Source organism: Somniosus microcephalus, chromosome 7 (assembly GCF_052327205.1).
Source record: "Somniosus microcephalus isolate GS21.2 chromosome 7, FLI_Smic_1.0, whole genome shotgun sequence".
NCBI lineage: Eukaryota > Metazoa > Chordata > Chondrichthyes > Squaliformes > Somniosidae > Somniosus > Somniosus microcephalus.
Window position 1 is genome coordinate 90,368,017 of NC_140993.1, and position 21,489 is coordinate 90,389,505.

At 51.9% G+C, this 21,489-nt stretch overlaps 1 protein-coding gene across 1 annotated transcript in view; it reads left to right on the plus strand.

The window, feature by feature from the left end:
* LOC147114786 (cyclic nucleotide-gated channel beta-3-like) overlaps nt 1-20,581 on the plus strand; it is a 297,343-nt gene extending 276,762 nt beyond the window's left edge. The window contains exon 13 of the mRNA XM_085992718.1: nt 20,431-20,581. Coding sequence (XP_085848844.1) covers nt 20,431-20,581 — 151 coding nt within the window. The remainder of the gene's footprint in view (nt 1-20,430) is intronic.
* Nucleotides 20,582-21,489: the final 908 nt, after the last annotated feature.

The following is a 21,489-nucleotide window of genomic DNA, read 5'->3' on the forward strand; positions in this document are numbered from 1 at the left end:
GGGGGGCGTGCCGCTCCATCTAGTGAACGTGTACGCCCCTCAGACCGGTGCGCAGCAAGTGCGCTTCTTCGAAGAAGTGTCCGCTCTGTTGGGCTCCGTCGACGTGGGCGAGTGCGTCATCCTCGGGGGGGATTTTAACTGCACCCTCAAGGCGAGGGACCGTTCGGGTCCCCCACGAAGCCCGGCGGCGATGGAGAAGTTGAGGGACCTGGCTGGGTCCTTCGACTTGGTGGACGTCTGGTGAAATCTCCACCCCGACTCCAGCGCCTTCACTAGCGTGAGGTCTGGGGGAGGAAGGTCCAGAATCGACCGCCTTTACATTTCCCGGGCGTACGTCTCCTGCGTTCCGGTGGCTTCCATGCTGCCGGTGCCGTGCACGGACCACCACCTGGTGTGGGCGGAGCTCGCTCCGCTGCGCGCGCGGGGGGGTCCGCGTACTGGCATTTTAACAACCTGCTGCTGGAGGACGCGTGGTTCCGGGATTCGTTTCATCTGTTCTGGGCCGACTGGAGAAGGGAGCGGGGGGCTTCCCCTCCTTGAGGCTATGGTGGGATGTGGGCAAGGCTCACATCCGTCTCTTCTGTCAGGAGTACGCGAAGGGGTCGACCAAGAGGCGGGAGGCCCAGGTCGGGCGGTTGGAGAAGGAGGTGCTCGACCTGGAGTCCCGTCTCGGTCAGGTCATCGAGGACCCGGCCCTGCGGAAGGTGTACGAAGAGAAGAAGGGCGGGCTGAAGGACCTGCAGCTCGTCGGGTCCCGAGGCGCGTACGTGAGGTCGCGGAACCAGCTCCTGCGGGACCTGGACCGCGGCTCCCCCTTCTTCTACTCGCTGGAAAAAAGACGGGGGGTCCGTAAGCAGCTCTTGGGGCTGCTGGCCGACGACGGATCTCTGGTCTCGGATCCGGAGGGAATCAGAGCGGAGACCCGCGCCTACTACGGGGCTTTGTTCTCTCCGGATCCGTCCAGCGAGGATGCGCACAGAATTTTGTGGGAGGACCTGCCGAAGGTCAGCCCGGAGGGCGCCGAAAAATTGGACGCTCCGCTAGGCCTGGCGGAGCTGACCGGCGCCCTCCGCCAGCTCTCTAGGGGAAAGTCCCCGGGGCTGGACGGGCTGACCGTGGAGTTCCACAGGACGTTCTGGGATGTCTTGGGGGGCGACTACGCGCGGGTCCTGGGGAAAGTTTGGCGACCAGGGAGATGCCCCTCTCTTGGCGCAGGGCGGTCATTCTCCTGCTGCCTAAGAAGGGTGGTCTCCGCCTCCTTAAGAACTGGTGCCCGGTCTCCCTCCTCAGCACGGACCATAAAATCTTTGCCAGGGCCATGTCTGCTCGCCTTGGCACCGTGCTGGCCCACATGATCCACCCCGACCAGTCCTACACGGTCCCGGGCCGGACCATCCACGATAACATCCATCTGGTCTGGGACCTGTTCCACCACTCCCAGAGGGCTGGTCTGTCGGTCGCCTTCCTTTCCCTGGATCAGGAGAAGGCGTTCGACAGGGTGGATCACGAGTATCTCTTCGGGACTCTGCGCGCATTCGGGTTCGGGACGCATTTCATCGCCTGGATCCGACTTCTGTACGCCGCCGCGGAGTGTCTGATTAAAGTTAACGGGTCCTTGACGGCGCCCCTTTGCTTCGGGAGGGGGGTGCGTCAGGGATGCCCCATGTCCGGTCAGTTATACGCCGTTTGCGTGGAGCCATTCCTGCGCCTCTTGCGGAAGAGGTTGACGGGACTTGCTCTGCAAGGGCCGGGCGTGGAGGTGGTCCTCTCAGCTTATGCCGATGACGTGCTCCTCACGGTCACGGATCCCGCTGACTTGCGGAGGATGCGGGAATGCCAGCAGATTTACTCGGACGCATCCTCCGCCAAGATCAACTGGGAGAAATGTTCCGGACTCCTGGTGGGTCAGTGGCGGGTGGACTCCCTGCCGGAGGAGTTCAGGCCTTTCGCCTAGAGCACCACGTTCCTCCTCTATTTGGGAGTCTACCTTAGCCCTGCTGAGGACGCCTGGCCGGCGAACTGGCAAGAGCTGGAGTCCAAAGTCACCGCTCACCTAGGACGCTGGACAGGACTGCTCTGAGTGTTGTCCTACAGGGGTCGAGCGCTGGTCATAAACCAGCTGGTGGCCGCCATGTTGTTGTACCGGTTGGTCACTTTGATCCCTCCCCCTGCGTTTGTCGCCAAGATGCAGAAGAAGCTCATCGACTTCTTCTGGGACAAAAGGAAGCACTGGGTCTCTGCCGCGGTTCTCTGTCTCCCGCTTAGGGAGGGCGGTCAGGCGCTGGTGTGCCTTCGCACCCAGGCTGCGACTTTCCATCTTCAGACGCTGCAGAGATACCTGTACGTCGAGAATCCTCCGAGATGGTGTGCGCTGGCGACGTTTTTCTTCCGCCAGCTGCACGGCCTCAATTACGACACGCAGCTCCTGTTCGCGAAAGTGGTCTGCAGGCGTGCCGTCCTGCAGGAGCTGCCTGTCTTCTACCAGGAACTACTATGGGTTTGGAACTACGTCGCTTCCAGGCGGAGCTCTCCCCCGTCAGGAGCGGCAGCTCTCCTTCGGGAGCCGCTGCTCAGGAATCCGCACCTCCGCGAACGCAGTTTCGGGCGGCTGACGGAGGGCAAGGCTGTGCCTGGCAAGGAGACCAGAGTCGGGGACCTGCTCGATGGCGGAGGAGCGGGCTGGATGGCGCCGGAGGAGCTGGCGCGGCGCCTGTCCTGGGCCAACGTCCGGCTCGCGGTCGAAGCCATCGAATCGGTGAAAGCGGCACTGGGCCCCGACTCCACAAGGTGTATCGAGGCGGCTCAAGCATGTGGGGCGATCCCGTCCAAGCTTACCCCTGTTCGGACGGAATTCCTCATCGGCGCCCGGCCCCGAAACTCCCCTCGGGAACCGGCGCCTCACAACTTGAGCCATCTCGAGGAAATACCCTCCGTGCCTTTTCATTCCGTGCGGAGGGGTTTCCTGTACGGGCTGCTCCTGCACACTCGCCACTTTGCCATCTTCGTCTACCGTCCAGACACGCCTTGGCGTGGTGTCTTGCCGACTGGCGGTGGCGGAGGTCCCCAATGGAGGGCTCTCTACGCGGGAGTCCTCCCTTGTTCCATCAGGGACTTGGCCTGGAGGGTGTTGCACGGAGCGGTCCCGTGCAATAAGGTTTTAAGTAGGTTCACGGACTCCCAGGCCGCCTGCATTTTTTGCGGCCTGGAGGAGTCCGTGTTTCACGTTTATATGGAGTGTGAGAGGTTGCAGCCCCTCTTTCACTACTTGAAGGGGCTGCTCCTCGATTTTTGGTTGCACTTCAGTCCCACGCTCTTGATCTACGGTCACCCGGTGCGGAGGGGAGCGGACAGGTTGGCGGACCTCCTTGTGGGCCTGCTCCTGGGCCTGGCTAAAAGAGCCATCAATTGGTCCAGGCAGCGGGCGGTCGAGGGGGTCGTCCAGCCGGATTGCCTGCCTCCCTTCCGCGGCCATGTTTGCGCCCGGGTGGCCCTGGAGATGGAGCACGCGGTGTCCGCCGGTGCGCTTGAGTATTTCCACGACCGGTGGGCGCCGCGGGGACTGGAGTGCATCATCAACCCGGATAACCAAATTTTAATATGATTTGTTAAGTTTTAGTTGAACTTTTGTTTACAGTCAATTTGTTTTTTTTTGGTACGAACAAAAAAGTGTACCCTCTGTTCAGTAAATACCTGTTATTATTGTTCTCCTGCAGTCCGTGTATTATTTATACTCGGACACTACATAATCCATCACAAATGACAGGGGATATGTATTTCCCAGCATTTACATGGGCCGCCCACATGTGGGTGGATATTTAGGATTCAACCCTTTGGTAGAACTTTTGACAGGTAGGAAAAGGGACAGAGTGAAATCGGGGAGTTTTAACATGGAGGAGCGTGTGGGTTTAGGTGGGGGATTAAAGCTGGCAAATGCAAGCAATATTTCAATTGGAGCGACATTTCAACACACTTTTAACTTTAACGTCTCACCCACGGGACTCACGGACTTTCTGAAACTCGGACATGAAAGTAAGGTGCGCACACAATGGTAATTCACGGGGCCGATACAAACTCCTGCAAATGCTGTAATAAATACTCAGTGCTCACAGTTGCTTTCACAGAATCACAGAAACCCCACAGTACAGATAGAGGCCATTTCGGCCCATCGAGCCTGCACTGACACATATCCCACCCGATCTCCGTAACCCCTACACCAACACATATCCCACCCTATCCCCGTAACCCCACGTATGTAATCCCCCTAACACTAAGGGTCAATTTATCATAGCCAATCAACCTAACCCGCACATCTTTGGACTGTGGGAGGAAACCGGAGCACCCGGAGAAAACCCACGCAAACACGGGGAGAATGTGCAAACTCCACACAGACAGTCACCCGAGGCCGGATTCGAACCCGGGTCCCTGGCGCTGTGAGGCAACAGTGCTAACCACTATGCCACCGTGCCGCACTTTCTTACATACTAGTGGGAAAAAGTTTGTTCACTACTTTTGATGAGAGTTTACTTTATACACTTTGGATATTTTCTGGACCACATCAGGATGGGTGGTGCCTTGGCTGCCTTAGATTGGACCTACAACGAGGAGCAATATAACCAGCAGCAGCAGCCTGCTGTTGAAAGACCTGCAGCTGGATAGCAGAGAGTGGAACAGCAGAGGGGTGCAGCTCGCAAGAGGCACTACCTGCGACAGAGGGTGTACAGGCAGACGCTGAGCTTCCTTGACATGTGTAAACAGCAGTGTTTCAGGAGGCTCAGGTTGTCATGTCAGATGGTGGCAGATATCTTCAGCCTCCTAGAAGAAGTCCCACTCTCTGCTGGACCTGGTGGCCATGCGTTACCAGTGGCTGTCAAAACAACCACCGCCCTCAACTATTTTGCCTCCAGATCCTTCCAGGGCTCTGCCAGAGACATATCCAGGATCTCCCAGTCAGCGGTACACAAATGCATAAGGCAGGTGACTGGCTGTCGGCCAGGGCCAGCAATTGTGTGAACTTCGCCTGCGATGACGCCATCTGTGCTCAACTTTCCTGACCTGCTTAGGTCATTAAAGCACTTCCTGCATTGAATCCAGGAATGTGGCGCAATGCTCCTGCTGTTAACCTCCTGGGCCACCTCCAGCCACGCCTTCTTTGTGGCAGCAGCAGGTTTCTTCCTCCCATTGCTGGGGAAGAGTATCTCTCTCCGGCTCCTCAAAGCTACCAGCAGTACATCAAGGGAGGCGCCATTGAAACGGGGTGCAGCCTTTGACCATACTGAATCCATTCTCACAGTTTGTCTTCTCTTGTTCCAACTCCCAACTCATCCAAATTCCATCTTTGGATTGGCTCCTTAAATACTGGGGATGAGATAACGTCACGCGAGACCTCATCACGTCTGCTGCCGCTCAATCGACGCCAAGCCCGAAAGTAAAATGATAATGAGGTAGCTGTGTTAAAATGCCACTTACAGACTAGCTGAACTTACTTCCGGGTTTCCCACGTGATATCGGACCCCCCCACCCCATCTCCCCTGCCCCGTTCCCAACGTGACTCCGAGTTAATATCAGGGCCAATGTAACCAGATTCAAAGCCTGATTTTAACTCCGGCTCCTAAAATTACTCATTCATTTTAGGAAGGTGAACTCTTAATTGTGATTTAGAAGAAGTGACTGAATAATGATAGGCCTTTCAATTACACAGAATATTTGAAGATTATAACCACTAGGGAGCCTGATGCTCCCCTCTAACTTCTCCAGCTCCCACCGCCTCCCCAGTATGTCAGCCCAGGAGTTGCAGAACTTTTCCTTTGCAAAGAACATGAAAACATAGAGAGGTTAGGAATTAATTAAAAGTTTAATTTCATGGAGGTATCTGCAGACATTCCACTGTGATAATGCTTTAAGGTGCAGGCTGTGCAACTGTCTATTTACTTTTCACTCGCACACTATAAACCTTGGTCTCAGAAAGTGAGATAAGGAACAGTGGAATGTTGAGAGAGGGATGTTTGCTCAGTGAGGGGAGCTTGATAAGTTACCTGGTGCATATTAATTGTTTTACTTATCTTTTGATTCACACTGTGTGAACATGAATGGTGTGGAGGTTGAGTTATGCTTTCTGCATTATTTCAGGATGTGCGTGGGTACGCGGACCTTTACATACCTGGTGAGGTTATTAAAATGTTTCTGGCACTGTATTGCTGGCCGCACGGTGCTTGATGTGGCACTGACTGGGTGCACCAATCTTTTTTGGGGCTCCATGTCTTGGGTTGCAAATAGTCTTGTCGTCCTTGCCCTTATCTCCACCAACATCACCTCCACAGAAGCTTCCAACAATCTTGGGATTTGACAGCAGCAGATACCCCTGATTCTGGTCCACCTTCTGCCATTTTTCCTTCACTGTGCTCCTGCTCAGCCCATCTCCCAGCACTGACCCCTGGGACGCTCCACTCAGCTCATCTCCCAGCATTGACCCCTGGGAGACTCCACTCAGCCCATCTCCCAGCACTGACCCCTGGAACACTCCACTCAGCCCATCTCCCAGCACTGACCCCTGGGACGCTCCACTCAGCCCATCTCCCAGCACTGACCCCTGGGACGCTCCACTCAGCCCATCTCCCAGCACTGACCCCTGGGACACTCCACTCAGCCCATCTCCCAGCACTGACCCCTGGGACACTCCACTCAGCCCATCTCCCAGCACTGACCCCTGGGACGCTCCACTCAGCCCATCTCCCAGCACTGACCCCTGGGACGCTCCACTCAGCCCATCTCCCAGCACTGACCCCTGGGACGCTCCACTCAGCCCATCTCCCAGCACTGACCCCTGGGACACTCCACTCAGCCCATCTCCCAGCACTGACCCCTGGGACACTGCACTCAGCCCATCTCCCAGCACTGACCCCTGGGACGCTCCACTCAGCCCATCTCCCAGCACTGACCCCTGGGAGACTCCACTCAGCCCATCTCCCAGCACTGACCCCTGGGACACTGCACTCAGCCCATCTCCCAGCATTGACCCCTGGGACGCTCCACTCAGCCCATCTCCCAGCACTGACCCCTGGGACACTGCACTCAGCCCATCTCCCAGCACTGACCCCTGGGACGCTCCACTCAGCCCATCTCCCAGCACTGACCCCTGGGACGCTCCACTCAGCCCATCTCCCAGCACTGACCCCTGGGACACTCCACTCAGCCCATCTCCCAGCACTGACCCCTGGGACACTGCACTCAGCCCATCTCCCAGCACTGACCCCTGGGACGCTCCACTCAGCCCATCTCCCAGCACTGACCCCTGGGACGCTCCACTCAGCCCATCTCCCAGCACTGACCCCTGGGACGCTCCACTCAGCCCATCTCCCAGCACTGACCCCTGGGAGACTCCACTCAGCCCACCTCCCAGCACTGACCCCTGGAACACTCCACTCAGCCCATCTCCCAGCACTGACCCCTGGGACGCTCCACTCAGCCCATCTCCCAGCACTGACCCCTGGGACACTCCACTCAGCCCATCTCCCAGCACTGACCCCTGGGAGACTCCACTCAGCCCATCTCCCAGCACTGACCCCTGGGACACTGCACTCAGCCCATCTCCCAGCATTGACCCCTGGGACACTGCACTCAGCCCATCTCCCAGCACTGACCCCTGGGACGCTCCACTCAGCCCATCTCCCAGCACTGACCCCTGGGACGCTCCACTCAGCCCATCTCCCAGCACTGACCCCTGGGACACTCCACTCAGCCCATCTCCCAGCACTGACCCCTGGGACACTGCACTCAGCCCATCTCCCAGCACTGACCCCTGGGACGCTCCACTCAGCCCATCTCCCAGCACTGACCCCTGGGACGCTCCACTCAGCCCATCTCCCAGCACTGACCCCTGGGACGCTCCACTCAGCCCATCTCCCAGCACTGACCCCTGGGAGACTCCACTCAGCCCACCTCCCAGCACTGACCCCTGGAACACTCCACTCAGCCCATCTCCCAGCACTGACCCCTGGGACGCTCCACTCAGCCCATCTCCCAGCACTGACCCCTGGGACACTCCACTCAGCCCATCTCCCAGCACTGACCCCTGGGACACTCCACTCAGCCCACCTCCCAGCACTGACCCCTGGGACACTGCACTCAGCCCATCTCCCAGCACTGACCCCTGGGACACTCCACTCAGCCCACCTCCCAGCACTGACCCCTGGGACACTCCACTCAGCCCATCTCCCAGCACTGACCCCTGGGACGCTCCACTCAGCCCATCTCCCAGCACTGACCCCTGGGACACTGCACTCAGCCCATCTCCCAGCACTGACCCCTGGAACACTTCACTCAGCCCATCTCCCAGCACTGACCCCTGGGACGCTCCACTCAGCCCATCTCCCAGCACTGACCCCTGGGACACTGCACTCAGCCCATCTCCCAGCACTGACCCCTGGGACATTCCACTCAGCCCATCTCCCAGCACTGACCCCTGGGAGACTCCACTCAGCCCATCTCCCAGCACTGACCCCTGGGACTCTTCACTCAGCCCATCTCCCAGCACTGATCCCTGGGACAATTCACTCAGCCCATCTCCCAGCACTGACCCCTGGGAGACTCCACTCAGCCCATCTCCCAGCACTGACCCCTGGGACACTTCACTCAGCCCATCTCCCAGCACTGACCCCTGGGACTCTTCACTCAGCCCATCTCCCAGCACTGACCCCTGGGACATTCCACTCAGCCCATCTCCCAGCACTGACCCCTGGAACTCTGCACTCAGCCCATCTCCCAGCACTGACCCCTGGGAGACTCCACTCAGCCCATCTCCCAGCACTGACCCCTGGGACTCTTCACTCAGCCCATCTCCCAGCGCTGACCCCTGGGACACTCCACTCAGCCCATCTCCCAGCACTGACCCCTGGGAGACTCCACTCAGCCCATCTCCCAGCACTGACCCCTGGAACACTTCACTCAGCCCATCTCCCAGCACTGACCCCTGGGACAATTCACTCAACCCATCTCCCAGCACTGACCCCTGGGAGACTCCACTCAGCCCATCTCCCAGCACTGACCCCTGGGACACTCCACTCAGCCCATCTCCCAGCATTGACCCCTGGGACACTGCACTCAGCCCAGCTCCCAGCACTGACCCCTGGGACACTGCACTCAGCCCACCTCCCAGCACTGACCCCTGGGAGACTCCACTCAGCCCATCTCCCAGCACTGACCCCTGGGACACTGCACTCAGCCCATCTCCCAGCACTGACCCCTGGGAGACTCCACTCAGCCCATTTCCCAGCACTGACCCCTGGGACGCTCCACTCAGCCCATCTCCCAGCACTGACCCCTGGAACACTGCACTCAGCCCATCTCCCAGCACTGACCCCTGGAACACTCCACTCAGCCCATCTCCCAGCACTGACCCCTGGGAGACTCCACTCAGCCCATCTCCCAGCACTGACCCCTGGGACGCTCCACTCAGCCCATCTCCCAGCACTGACCCCTGGGAGACTCCACTCAGCCCATCTCCCAGCACTGACCCCTGGAACACTCCACTCAGCCCATCTCCCAGCACTGACCCCTGGGACACTGCACTCAGCCCATCTCCCAGCACTGACCCCTGGGACACTGCACTCAGCCCATCTCCCAGCACTGACCCCTGGAACACTCCACTTAGCCCATCTCCCAGCACTGACCCCTGGGACGCTCCACTCAGCCCATCTCCCAGCACTGACCCCTGGGACAATTCACTCAGCCCATCTCCCAGCATTGACCCCTGGGACACTCCACTCAGCCCATCTCCCAGCACTGACCCCTGGGAGACTCCACTCAGCCCATCTCCCAGCACTGACCCCTGGGACGCTCCACTCAGCCCATCTCCCAGCACTGACCCCTGGGACATTCCACTCAGCCCATCTCCCAGCACTGACCCCTGGGACAATTCACTCAGCCCATCTCCCAGCATTGACCCCTGGGAGACTCCACTCAGCCCATCTCCCAGCACTGACCCCTGGGACACTCCACTCAGCCCATCTCCCAGCATTGACCCCTGGAACACTCCACTCAGCCCATCTCCCAGCACTGACCCCTGGGACACTCCACTCAGCCCATCTCCCAGCACTGACCCCTGGAACACTCCACTCAGCCCATCTCCCAGCACTGACCCCTGGGACACTCCACTCAGCCCATCTCCCAGCATTGACCCCTGGGACACTCCACTCAGCCCATCTCCCAGCACTGACCCCTGGGACACTCCACTCAGCCCATCTCCCAGCACTGACCCCTGGGACTCTTCACTCAGCCCATCTCCCAGCACTGATCCCTGGGACAATTCACTCAGCCCATCTCCCAGCACTGACCCCTGGAACACTGCACTCAGCCCATCTCCCAGCACTGACCCCTGGAACACTGCACTCAGCCCATCTCCCAGCACTGATCCCTGGGACAATTCACTCAGCCCATCTCCCAGCACTGACCCCTGGGAGACTCCACTCAGCCCATCTCCCAGCACTGACCCCTGGGACTCTTCACTCAGCCCATCTCCCAGCACTGACCCCTGGGACACTCCACTCAGCCCATCTCCCAGCACTGACCCCTGGGAGAATTCACTCAGCCCATCTCCCAGCACTGACCCCTGGGACACTGCACTCAGCCCATCTCCCAGCACTGACCCCTGGGAGAATTCACTCAGCCCATCTCCCAGCACTGACCCCTGGGAGACTCCACTCAGCCCATCTCCCAGCACTGACTCCTGGGACAATTCACTCAGCCCATCTCCCAGCACTGACCCCTGGGACAATCCACTCAGCCCATCTCCCAGCACTGACCCCTGGGACATTCCACTCAGCCCATCTCCCAGCACTGACCCCTGAGACACTTCACTCAGCCCATCTCCCAGCACTGACCCCTGAGACACTTCACTCAGCCCATCTCCCAGCACTGACCCCTGGGACACTTCACTCAGCCCATCTCCCAGCACTGACCCCTGAGACACTTCACTCAGCCCATCTCCCAGCACTGACCCCTGGGATACTCCACTTAACACTTGAATTATCTTCTGCCTCTTTAAGCTGCAACAGTCTTCTAACTGCCATAGCTAATCCGAATTTCCCTCCCTCCCGGCAGCAGAGAACGATTCAGCAGCAGGATTCCCACCTTTAACCCATCCTGCATACTAAATTAGGACCTCACAGGAAAAAGCAGTCGGGTGACAGCGGGATTACATGGGTGGGTGGAAGTCTCACCATGTTTCTAACAGGTCAAGGAAAATCCAGGCCAATTTAACCAGTTACTTTTCTAATCTGGAAAGGAGCTGTCAACATCTTTAAATTTAACGCATGTTTTTCTTTTGGTGAATCAGTTGAATTGCTTCTGAGAATATTTTGACACACATTGTGAGCAAGCAAACCGTAAATTACTGGATAGAGAGTTGGATTAAGAGTTCATACTCAAGTAGCATGCACCATTTCATTACCACCAAAAAGGCCATAACAATTCCAAATCTGGTGAAATTGCAGCTAATTTACCTACATTTTTTGCAGCTACAGCCAGTTTATGTAAAACATCCAGAAAAACTGAGACTCCTGTCCATTGTAATTATCATATTAATTTTTTAATGCATTTGATTTGGAATAACTATTTGCCCAGTTTAGGCAATTATTCGTGCTGTAAATTTACTTTTAAAAATTAATGGGTGTCATCTTGAGAGCAATATGATATGTGCCACTGCACATTAAAGGGACTTCTGATCAAATACACTTTATAGAAGTTAGATCAATGTTCCACTGTATCTTATTGGCCCAGAAATTCGGGTCGAAGGCTTCCCGCGGGTGCAAGCCTCCGACCTGCACTTACCTAGCGCGCCGGCCGTTGAGCTGTGGGCCCGCGTGGTATTCCAATCCTGGGCCTGCTCCAACTGCCGGCGCGCAGTGCTTGCATATCCCAGGGGCGCAGTTAGTTCGATGCGTCCCCTGGGATCACGTGGGCCATGGAGAGCCAATGGTAGCAGGGAATGCTTCATTCATAAATTTGACAGGACGAGCTGTCAAACCTATAAATACTATAAGCCCCAAAACATAACTAAAACTTCAAATAATTTTTTTTTTTAAATCACATTTTTAAAATAACTATAAATTACATGAAATAACTATTTTAAACAATAATTTAAATTTTTGAAAAAATAATTACATTTTCTAATGGGGCTAAAAATAAACTTACCTTTCTTTAAAGTATTTAAAAATAATAAACCTGTGGAAAAAATGTTTTAATTTTAATTAATTCACCACTTACCTTGTTAAAAGCAGGCCTTGCGCCTGCTTTTTAAAAGTGTAACTGCTGGAGACTTACCCTCCCGGAGAAACCTGCAAAAAAAACGTAAGTTCGATGTGCACGCGCCGCCTCTCTGGCGCACGCATTCCGCCTGTCAACCACTTCTTTCAAGGGAACAGAAGTTCCAGTTTCCCGCGCATGTGCAGTGCATGCACGAAACCGGCACTTTCGTTGGACCTACGCATGAGTACCCAGTGCGTACTCACGCGTGGGGACCCAAATTTCTGGGCCATTATCTGCAGCATTTGATAAGAGATGAATTGTATCAATGTACCAGCCATGCAGTCTGTTATCATCATCATTTTTAAACAAGTCTCTCTTCATAAAGCTGAAACATAGTTTAGCCTGACAGTAACTTGTGGCAATTCAAACAAGGGACTTCAAGCTGCTGACAAGATTCCAGTGGCACAATCTATGAATGAAACAGATTTTTAGGGCTGGATTTTTCCAAACTCGGCGGGTCCACAGCGGGTGATGTCCGTGGCATGTGGGGACCTCGCATCTGTCTGGATTCTGTCCTCCAACAAGATTTTACGTTACTAGGGCTTCTTAAGCCCTCCCTGCGAGGTTCCCAGCCAAATAATAGGAAGCGGGTCTGATGACGCCATTTGATGACGCGTCATCAGCCGGTTTCCTTAAAGGGGCCATGTCCAAATTAATTTTGACAGTTCTGCTGTCAGTGTTCTGCGGCATTGAGGTGCTGCAAACACTGACAATCACTGCACAAAGGTGCACAGCTGCACCCAGGCTCTCCCATGACTCCCTCCATATGCTTATGGAGGGAGCCACAGCATGCAGGGAGGTTCTATTCCCTTCCAATGGGCAGAAGACACCCCCCCAGGACACCAATGCAGCCTGGTTGCACATTGCACAGGAGGACACAAACAGGGATGTCATCGGGAGGACCAGTCTGCAGTGGCGCAAACCTTTTAATGATCTCAGTTGTAGGGGGTGGTGTGTGGAGTCAGCTTTGCCTCTGACTGTTTTGAGCGGTTCGAATCGCTCCCACACCCCTTAGGTTCTAGACTCCTGACTTAGGTACAGGCTGCGACACAAAATTGGAGTAGACAACTGGTTTGGTGCAAGAAAACTGTGTTTTATTAGAGTCACAATAAAATTATAACATTGAAAAATTACACTTAGATTACTGGAATGGTTACAGGCATTCAAGAGTACACTTAATTAGGAATTGGGAACACCCGGCACAATGAGGGAAAAATCACATTAACAATCCCCCTACCCTTGTCCCACCCTCAATATCTAACTAAATTGTGCTAAAAGGGGCCAGGGATTATACTCACCAATAGGGGTTTCTTGACAGTTCGAATCCTGTCAGTTAAGCCGGTTGCGTTTTTGGGGTTCGCTCTTTGTGTCCTTTGGGGTCTGCCGTCGCCATGTGGTCCCAGTCTTAGAATCTGCGAAGGTTCTTCAGTTGGGTGGAGTCCGCAGATGCGGTAAGGGTGTGGTTGTGGATTTGTCTGGTAAGTACCCACTTTTCTTAGTTAGAAATAGGGAGAATAAAGTCTTTGTTGGGTACTTTAGCTTGCAGAGTGGAAAACTTCGGGTTTTGTCCTTCTGGTGATGGTCTGGTCGTCAGGTTTTGTGGCGGCTGGGGTTCGGTTGGCCGTCTTCAGTGTTGGCTCGGTCACGGTGGCCTAGATCCTTACCTGTGTAGTGGTAATGATCTGAAGGTATGGCTTACCCGGCCCTCTCTGTTACTGCGGTGCTCATGGTCGGTCCTCGTGTAAGCCTACGGTTGCGGCCTAGTCGTCTTCGGTCGAGCCTGCCCCACCGTGCCCCCTCACCATGATGTTGCGTGAGCCTTCCTGTTGGCTTCACTTGGCCCCCTCTGGTGTCGTGTCGAAAGCCAGCGTTTCTTTGGTTACCGGTGGGCCTACAATTATACTGTTTTTGAGTTTGTTATCTGTGCGCCAAATCAGGGTTAGTTCTTTGTCCGATTTTGGCGGGCTTGTTAAGGTGATCATAGCCATTCACCTTAACTGGTTTTTGGGCGGTTGTCTCATTGCTAAACGGCTTTTAATGTCTGGGTGTTTTGTTATACATAATGTTAATTGGTGTCTTTCTGGCTTGGTAGCTAGTTCGAACTGTAAACGATTATTTATGGAGAGGTTTGATGGGCTTTAAGTTTGTGCAAGATTAAGTCTTTTCCTGAGTTAATTTGTTTTAATGGGAAGAATGCGTATTCTGTCTCATCCAGTTGTCTGGTTTCAAAATAACAAATCAAAGCTGTCTCCCACAGGCCCATGCATGTCAGGTTTTAAGGTTTTGAACTTGACATATTGTTTGCAGGGCCCTGCTTTAACCTTGCAGGTTTTGCCATAAAGTCCAAAAGCCATTCCCTTTAGGGTACCCTTATTAATAACTTGTCCTTCCGGGTCCCTTATTAATAACTTGGGAAATGTGGGAATTTTGAGAATCCTACACAGTCGATCACGAAAGGTTACTGCATAGCCACACTCAACCTCATCCTGCTGTGCCACTCATCACATCCCCATCACTCTGCCTTCCTTACCCTACTCCTGTACATCCATACTCACACCAACTTAACTTGCACCTCCACCCATTCCTCTCTATCTACATTATCACTTCCCCATCTCACTAGCCACCCCTCACACTCACCCTCATCCTAGTCCAATCATACCAATTAACAGCACACAAGGGTAGGCCAATGTTTGTGTAAAATTTCTGTTATTGCGTTGTCAAGAATTGAAATCGTTATTGTCACCACTTTGTGTTCTTGGACAGATTTGTGTCTTAGTGAGTTCCAGTGAATGGTGAGACATAGGGCTGGATTTTACCAGCCCCGAGGAGGCGGGTATGGAGGTGGGTATGGAGGCGGGACTGCCAGGAAAGTGGCAGAATTTGGGGGTGGGTGGCAAACCTGCCCCATTACGCCTCCGTGCCCTCTTGCCAGGAGGCGGGAATTCTTCCCACCCCGGGTCCCGTCTCCTTGGAGGCGAGAAGGGATTAAAGCCTATTAACTGCCTGTTAACAGGTAGTTAACAGGCAGAAAATAGGATTAGCCCCATTTTTCGTCCTGAAGTGTGGGCTTCCTGACCTGGGGGAACCCCGCCAGGATGTAGGAGGTCTGTGGGGGTCGGAGGGGTCTGGAAGTGCAATGTAGAGGTGAGTGATGGGTGCAGATGTGGAGTGGTAAGAAAGTGAGCTGAGTGTAAAGTGTTAGAAAATGATAACTTACCTTTGTTTCTACTTACAGCCTTCAGCCGCTGTGGAGCCGGAGTCCCTGACATCTCCATTACAGAGATCACAGATGGGCTGTTGCATCCTCCGATACAACAGCCAGCTGATTTCTGCAAAGTAGAAAGGTTTGATGAGTCCTGGACATGAGGTCTCATCAAAGTACACAGAGTGTCAGTGTTTGACAACTTCACAGAGCTGTCAAACAATGACATTTCTTCTTTCAAAAATTCTTGAGAGATGACACGTCATACGTTGACGTGCTCTGTTACTGACTTCCCCCTAATTGGCCTGCTGAGTCCACCGGGTGTGCTTAACAAGGTCAATCAGTGGAAGATCCCGCTGCTTGGCCAGAAGCTGATGGAGGTGGGACTGAAACCTGGCAAGCAGCAGTCCTGCCTCCAACAAGTCTCCATTCATAAAATCCAGCCCATAAAGTCCCGTTCCCACCCACCCCCTCCCCCCCCACCAAAGGTGATGAGTGCGAAAGGAATGGCTTAGACATTGTAGGGATGCTTTATGGTGCTGGTATGGTTTGGTGCCAACCTTGTGCATCATGTGACAGCCAGGGTGTTCAGTGTTAAGTGAAGCAAATCTGGATGTGGTGAGGCCATCGCTGGTGTCCTGGGCAGCAATGTGCACGGATAATGATGCCCTGTGTCCAGTGCAGCATCAGTTGATTGAGGAGAAGGCTGGTGTGGATGTTGGTGCTGCTGGTGTGCCCGGTGATGCTGGTGTTGGGGCTGATCGTGTTGGGATTCTGAAGACAAAGGTGAGATTTTTTTCAAGGGCACCAATGCTGATGGAGTAGATCACAGGTGAGGTTGAGATGACAGAAGTAATCTGTCAATGTTGAGATAAGTTGTTCCAAGGAGGTGACAATGAATAGAGAGATTACTCCAAACACTTCAAAAGTGCATAAAGCTCAAAAGTGGGTTCCAAATCATTAATGCTCCAGCTTCTAATATTGGGAAGTGAACAGCTGCGAAATGGTAAGTTTTAGATCACTTTTGCAGCTTTCACCTATTCACAGCAATCCACAGTCATTGAGAACCCAGCATACTTACCTGACGTGATAGCCACTCTCCGGGAACCTCGTTGAAAATCTGGTAAAATGGTAAATTCATGGGAAAATGGTTCTTAACTACTTTTTAATAAGCTTTTAACTATCTAAATTGGCTGACCCGCCGCTTGGAGTCAGGTCTGTTCAGGGATGACAGACCCGACACTTGGGAAACAGGCAAGGAGGCGGGTTTACAGCAGCATACCGACCCGCTGTCAATCTTTATGATTTTGATAGTGGATCCGCTTCCAAACCTGCACTCTGAGCGCCGGCAAAATTCAGCCCTCAGTTTCAGTAATAGATCCATAGCCAAGCCTAGATATAATTCATGCTCTGCTACAAAAGCTAGTGAAGATAATCCTCTATCAACTGCTACTGGATAAGAGGATACCAAGGACTAGAAATCCCAGTACACCAAAAACCTGCTGATGCCACCATGGGCCGCAGTTAATGGCCGCCCAAATTCACAGCGTAGGCAGCACTATTATTTTAGTGCTGCCTGCTAATTTAAATTAGCGCAGCGCTAAACATACCTCTTGTTCCGGTGCTTCTCTCAGCTGGAGGCACAATGTAGTGTGGCCGTAGTGTTATTTTAAGGTATTTTGTCATTTTAAAAAGCAGTGTCAGTCCCTTAAAGGAGAACTGCCTTCTAAAATGAAAAAGTAAAAATCATTTAAAAATAAGCAGTTTTTAGCCCTTAGAGCTCAACTGCCTTCTGAAAAAAACTTTAAAAACATTTCCAAAGCTGAATTGCCTTCTGCAACCTAAAAAATGGTAAAATGCTTCAGCACGAACACAAATGGCTCAACAAGCTAGGGAAGGGGCACCCAGGGTCTCGCACGCAGCACTCCTGCTTTACGCAAGGGGTCAACACTGTTCTTGCTCCAGGGATGCTATGGCCACGCTACATTGGGCCTCCACACATTACAACAGTGACTCCACTTCAAAAGTACTTCATTGGCTGTAAAGCGCTTTGAGACGTCCGGTGGTCGTGAAAGGCGCTATATAAATGCTAGTCTTTCTTTCCTGCTGAGAGTAGCACTGAAAACCAGTCTTACACAGTACGTTTAGCGCTGTGCTAATTTAAATTAGCAGGCAACACCAAAAGTGCTGCCTGCGCTATGAATTTGGGCGGCTGTTAACTGCGGTCCGTGGTGGCAACGGCAGGTTTTCAGTGCACTGGAATTTCTAGGCTATAACATTAAATTTCAGTTATATTACAAATTAGTGGGGGGTGGGGGGAGGAGAGGGGAAAGGAAAATACTGCAGATGCTGGAAATCTGAAATAAAAACACAAAATGCGGGAAACATTCAGCAGGTCAAGGTCAATGATGAAAGGTCATCAACCTGAAACATCTCTCTCTCCACTGATGCTGCCTGACCTGCTGACTGTTCATCGCATTTCTGTTTTTATGTTATAAATGGGGACACGTGATCATATATGAACTTACACCTCAGCCATTAGTGAAAGACAGTCTGCTATTACAAAGTGTTACTTAATGTGCTTACTCAGCAGGGATTCTGAAAAATCATTAAAAACAAGCAAGTGACACGATTAAGAACAATGTTATATACTGCATGTAAAGACCTGTAAATAAGGTGTATATTTATTCACATTTAAATTTTTAATTATAATGTTATGGCTAATTTTCTTATCAAAATATCAGGAAAATTGGTGACGGTTTAGTGCTAGAGTAGGTGAAGTCTCACATTATTCCCTTTTGCTTTACTTTATGCATTCAACAGATCAAATTTAATGGATGGAAAATGCTTGGTAGCAAACCTGTGATTTCCCAATATGAGCTAGCAGCAGGTGAGGTTCCTCAACACTGCCGCATACTTGGAAAATTTAGGCCATATTTTCCATTAAAATCAGTAAACTCCCTGCAAATTAATTATGTTATGGAGTGCATTTTTATATCAAGTAATTATTAAGCTTTTATGTCAGCCGTTTAACATTTTTGCACTATCCGAAATGTGTGCATTAAAGTTTTTGTTTGTAAAGTGTAAGGCAATCCTTACTCACCAAGTTATTCACTGAAAACCAGTGGCCTTGAAATAGTCATCGGGCCCAGCTGCAATTTTAACCGAAGGCCTGCGTGGGGAAGCTGTTGAGGCTTCTCCAACAAGCCAACCTGTCAGGAAGAGGAGCCAGGGCCAGAAGGAGCCCAAAAAGATAGGCCCCATATCGTGTGCTGAGGCGTCTCCTGCCACAGGCTTCCCTCCCTCCCCTGGCTGCGACGCTTTCCCAACCCTCCCCCACCCCTCCCAATCACTTACATGAGTTGTAGGACTGTGACTTCAGGTCCCTGGCGATGGCCTTGTCCCGCCCTCTAGCCAACTATCGCTTCCCACCGGGTACGGGCAGGAGACTGATGGGGCCTATGCAGATGGGGTCCGGGAGTTCAAATCTCCCAGAACTCTCGTTGCGGAGGGCTGGACATTTTCCGTCCACCTCAGCTCCAACCTGCATGACTCCCGCCAGAAATGAAACTTGACCCTTAGGTTTCACCTTACTAACAATCTAATATTGGCCCATAAATTCTGTTCCCTACGGGTGTGTACGCGCTGTGTACCCACCCGTAGGGCCAACGGAAGTGCCGTTTTCATGCATGCACTGCGCATGCACTGGAAACCAGAACTTCTGTTCTCTGAAGAAAGGGGTTTGCAGGTCAAATGCCTGCGCCGGAGAGGCAGCGCGTGCGTCTGGAACTTCCGTTTTTTTCGAGGTTGATGCAGTCCGGGTAAGTCGGTAGCAGCTGCGCCTGGAAAAGCAGGCTCAAGGCTTGCGGTGATATCAGTAAAAGAAAAAAAAAATAATACTTATTTATCATTTTAAAATACTTTAAAGAAAGGCAAGTTTATTTTTAGCCCTGTTAAAAACTTTAATTATTTTTTCAAAAATTAAAATTTTTGTTTAAAATAGTTAATTTATGTAATTTTTAGTCATTTTAAAAATGTGATTTTTAAAAAATGTATTTGAAGTTTTTCTTATGTTTTGAGGGTGATCTTCCTGTCAGGTCTTCCTGTCAAATCGATGAATGGAGATTCCCTGCTCCGATTGGCTCCCCATGGCCCACGTGATCCCAGGGACGCTGCGAACTAGCTGCGCCCCTGGGATACGCGTGCCCTGCGCACCGGCAGTTTGAGGAGGCACATCAATAGACTTCTATGCCGGCCCAGAGCATTACGGTTGGCGCGGTTCGTTTGTGCAGGTCGGGGGCTTATGCCCGCGGGAATTTCTGGGCCATTAATATGAACAGCAGGAATTATTTGGCAGGTTAAGGAAATGATGTTGTGCCTGTGCAGAGTGTCAGGTAAGTGCACCTGAAATAGGCTAAGTTTGGCTATTCTCCTAAATAAACCGAAGGGGATAAGTTCAGGTGATTTGAGTTATCAATGGCTCCATTTTCCTCCCAAATAATTATATCATCCAATTATTATTTAAATCGATAGTGTTAACCTGACCTGGTCAGAAAAGTTGTTTCCTGTACCTGTGCCCCATTACAAATAAATTGTTTTAGTCTCTGTCTCCATTGAGTACCATTGACCTTGCACATTAGTGCCTGCTCATCGATTCACTAGATTGGTTATTTGTCTATACACTTATGTATATTCTACTGCTGAACGATCTGCTCAAGTCATTGACACAGATGGCTGCTACCCTCTATTATAAAATACTGGCTGTAGGTTATTTGGTATTGCTAGATCTCTGACTAGTCCATTCTGCTGTTTCAGTCCATTACATTTGATGTGCTTCATGAAATAAACAACTGTTTTTCCTAATACAATTATACAAGTGGTAAATGAAGCACAAAGCTGGAATTGACCAGGTTCTCTTATTATTGCAGTCTTCTGGCTGCGGGCGGTGGGAATCGACGCACTGCTAATGTGGTTGCCAGTGGATTCACAAACTTGTTTATTTTGAACAAGAAGACTCTGAATGAAATTCTGGTGTATTATCCAGATTCCCAGAAGATCCTTAAAAAGAAGGCCAAGTAAGTGAAAAATACTTAAAATAAAATAGGATCAAATGTTTTTGATGCAGAATTATACAACTGGAAAAACAAACCATCACTTACACATCTAAATCTAGGGACCACACTGTTCCTATGCTTGGTATGATGTGTGCAACAGAGGCCCCTTCACAGTCATGGGTAACACAGCTCACTTTTCCACTTCCCTCTTTCATTACCAAGTTTAGCCGGAACACTGAATACACATTTAGGAGTCACACAAGAAATCATCCATTTCATTTAGTTTACGACCAAGTCACAAGTCATGTTGTAGACCATACAGATGCACAAGCTGCACGTAGCCTAGATTTTTGGACTCTAAGGGAATCAAGGAATATGGGAATCAGATTGGAAAGTGAAGTTGAGGTTGAAGATCAGCCATGATCTTATTGAATGGCGGAGCAGGCTCGAGGGGCCGTATGGCCTACTCCTGCTCCTATTTCTTTTGTTCTGAGTCCCACATACACTTTTACTTGTCTCATATGACTACACTGCCATCCTTAGTATTCTAACATGCTTAATGCCAATTAAATTGTTATACATAAGGCTTAACCTCCTATTTATTCATATTGTAAAGCATGGCTCATGGCTGCGAAAATAGACTCTTGTTTCATGACACATCTTTGAGACCATTACTATCTGTCCCAGCAATCATGGCATCTCCTCAAAAGTTTATCTTCCCATATTGCTTATGTGCATCTTTGGTAACTTTCTATCTAACATCTACATGTCCTCTTTCCACATCATCTGCATCTGGTTCCATATAATGTATGTCCTACCTCTGTCATCACCATTGACCCCAAGATTGTTGTAGCATTATCCAATTGGCAGATTGTAGAGGAGTTGAAATTCCCTCTGTTCAATGCCAGCAAAACCAAAGTTAAGCTTTTCAGT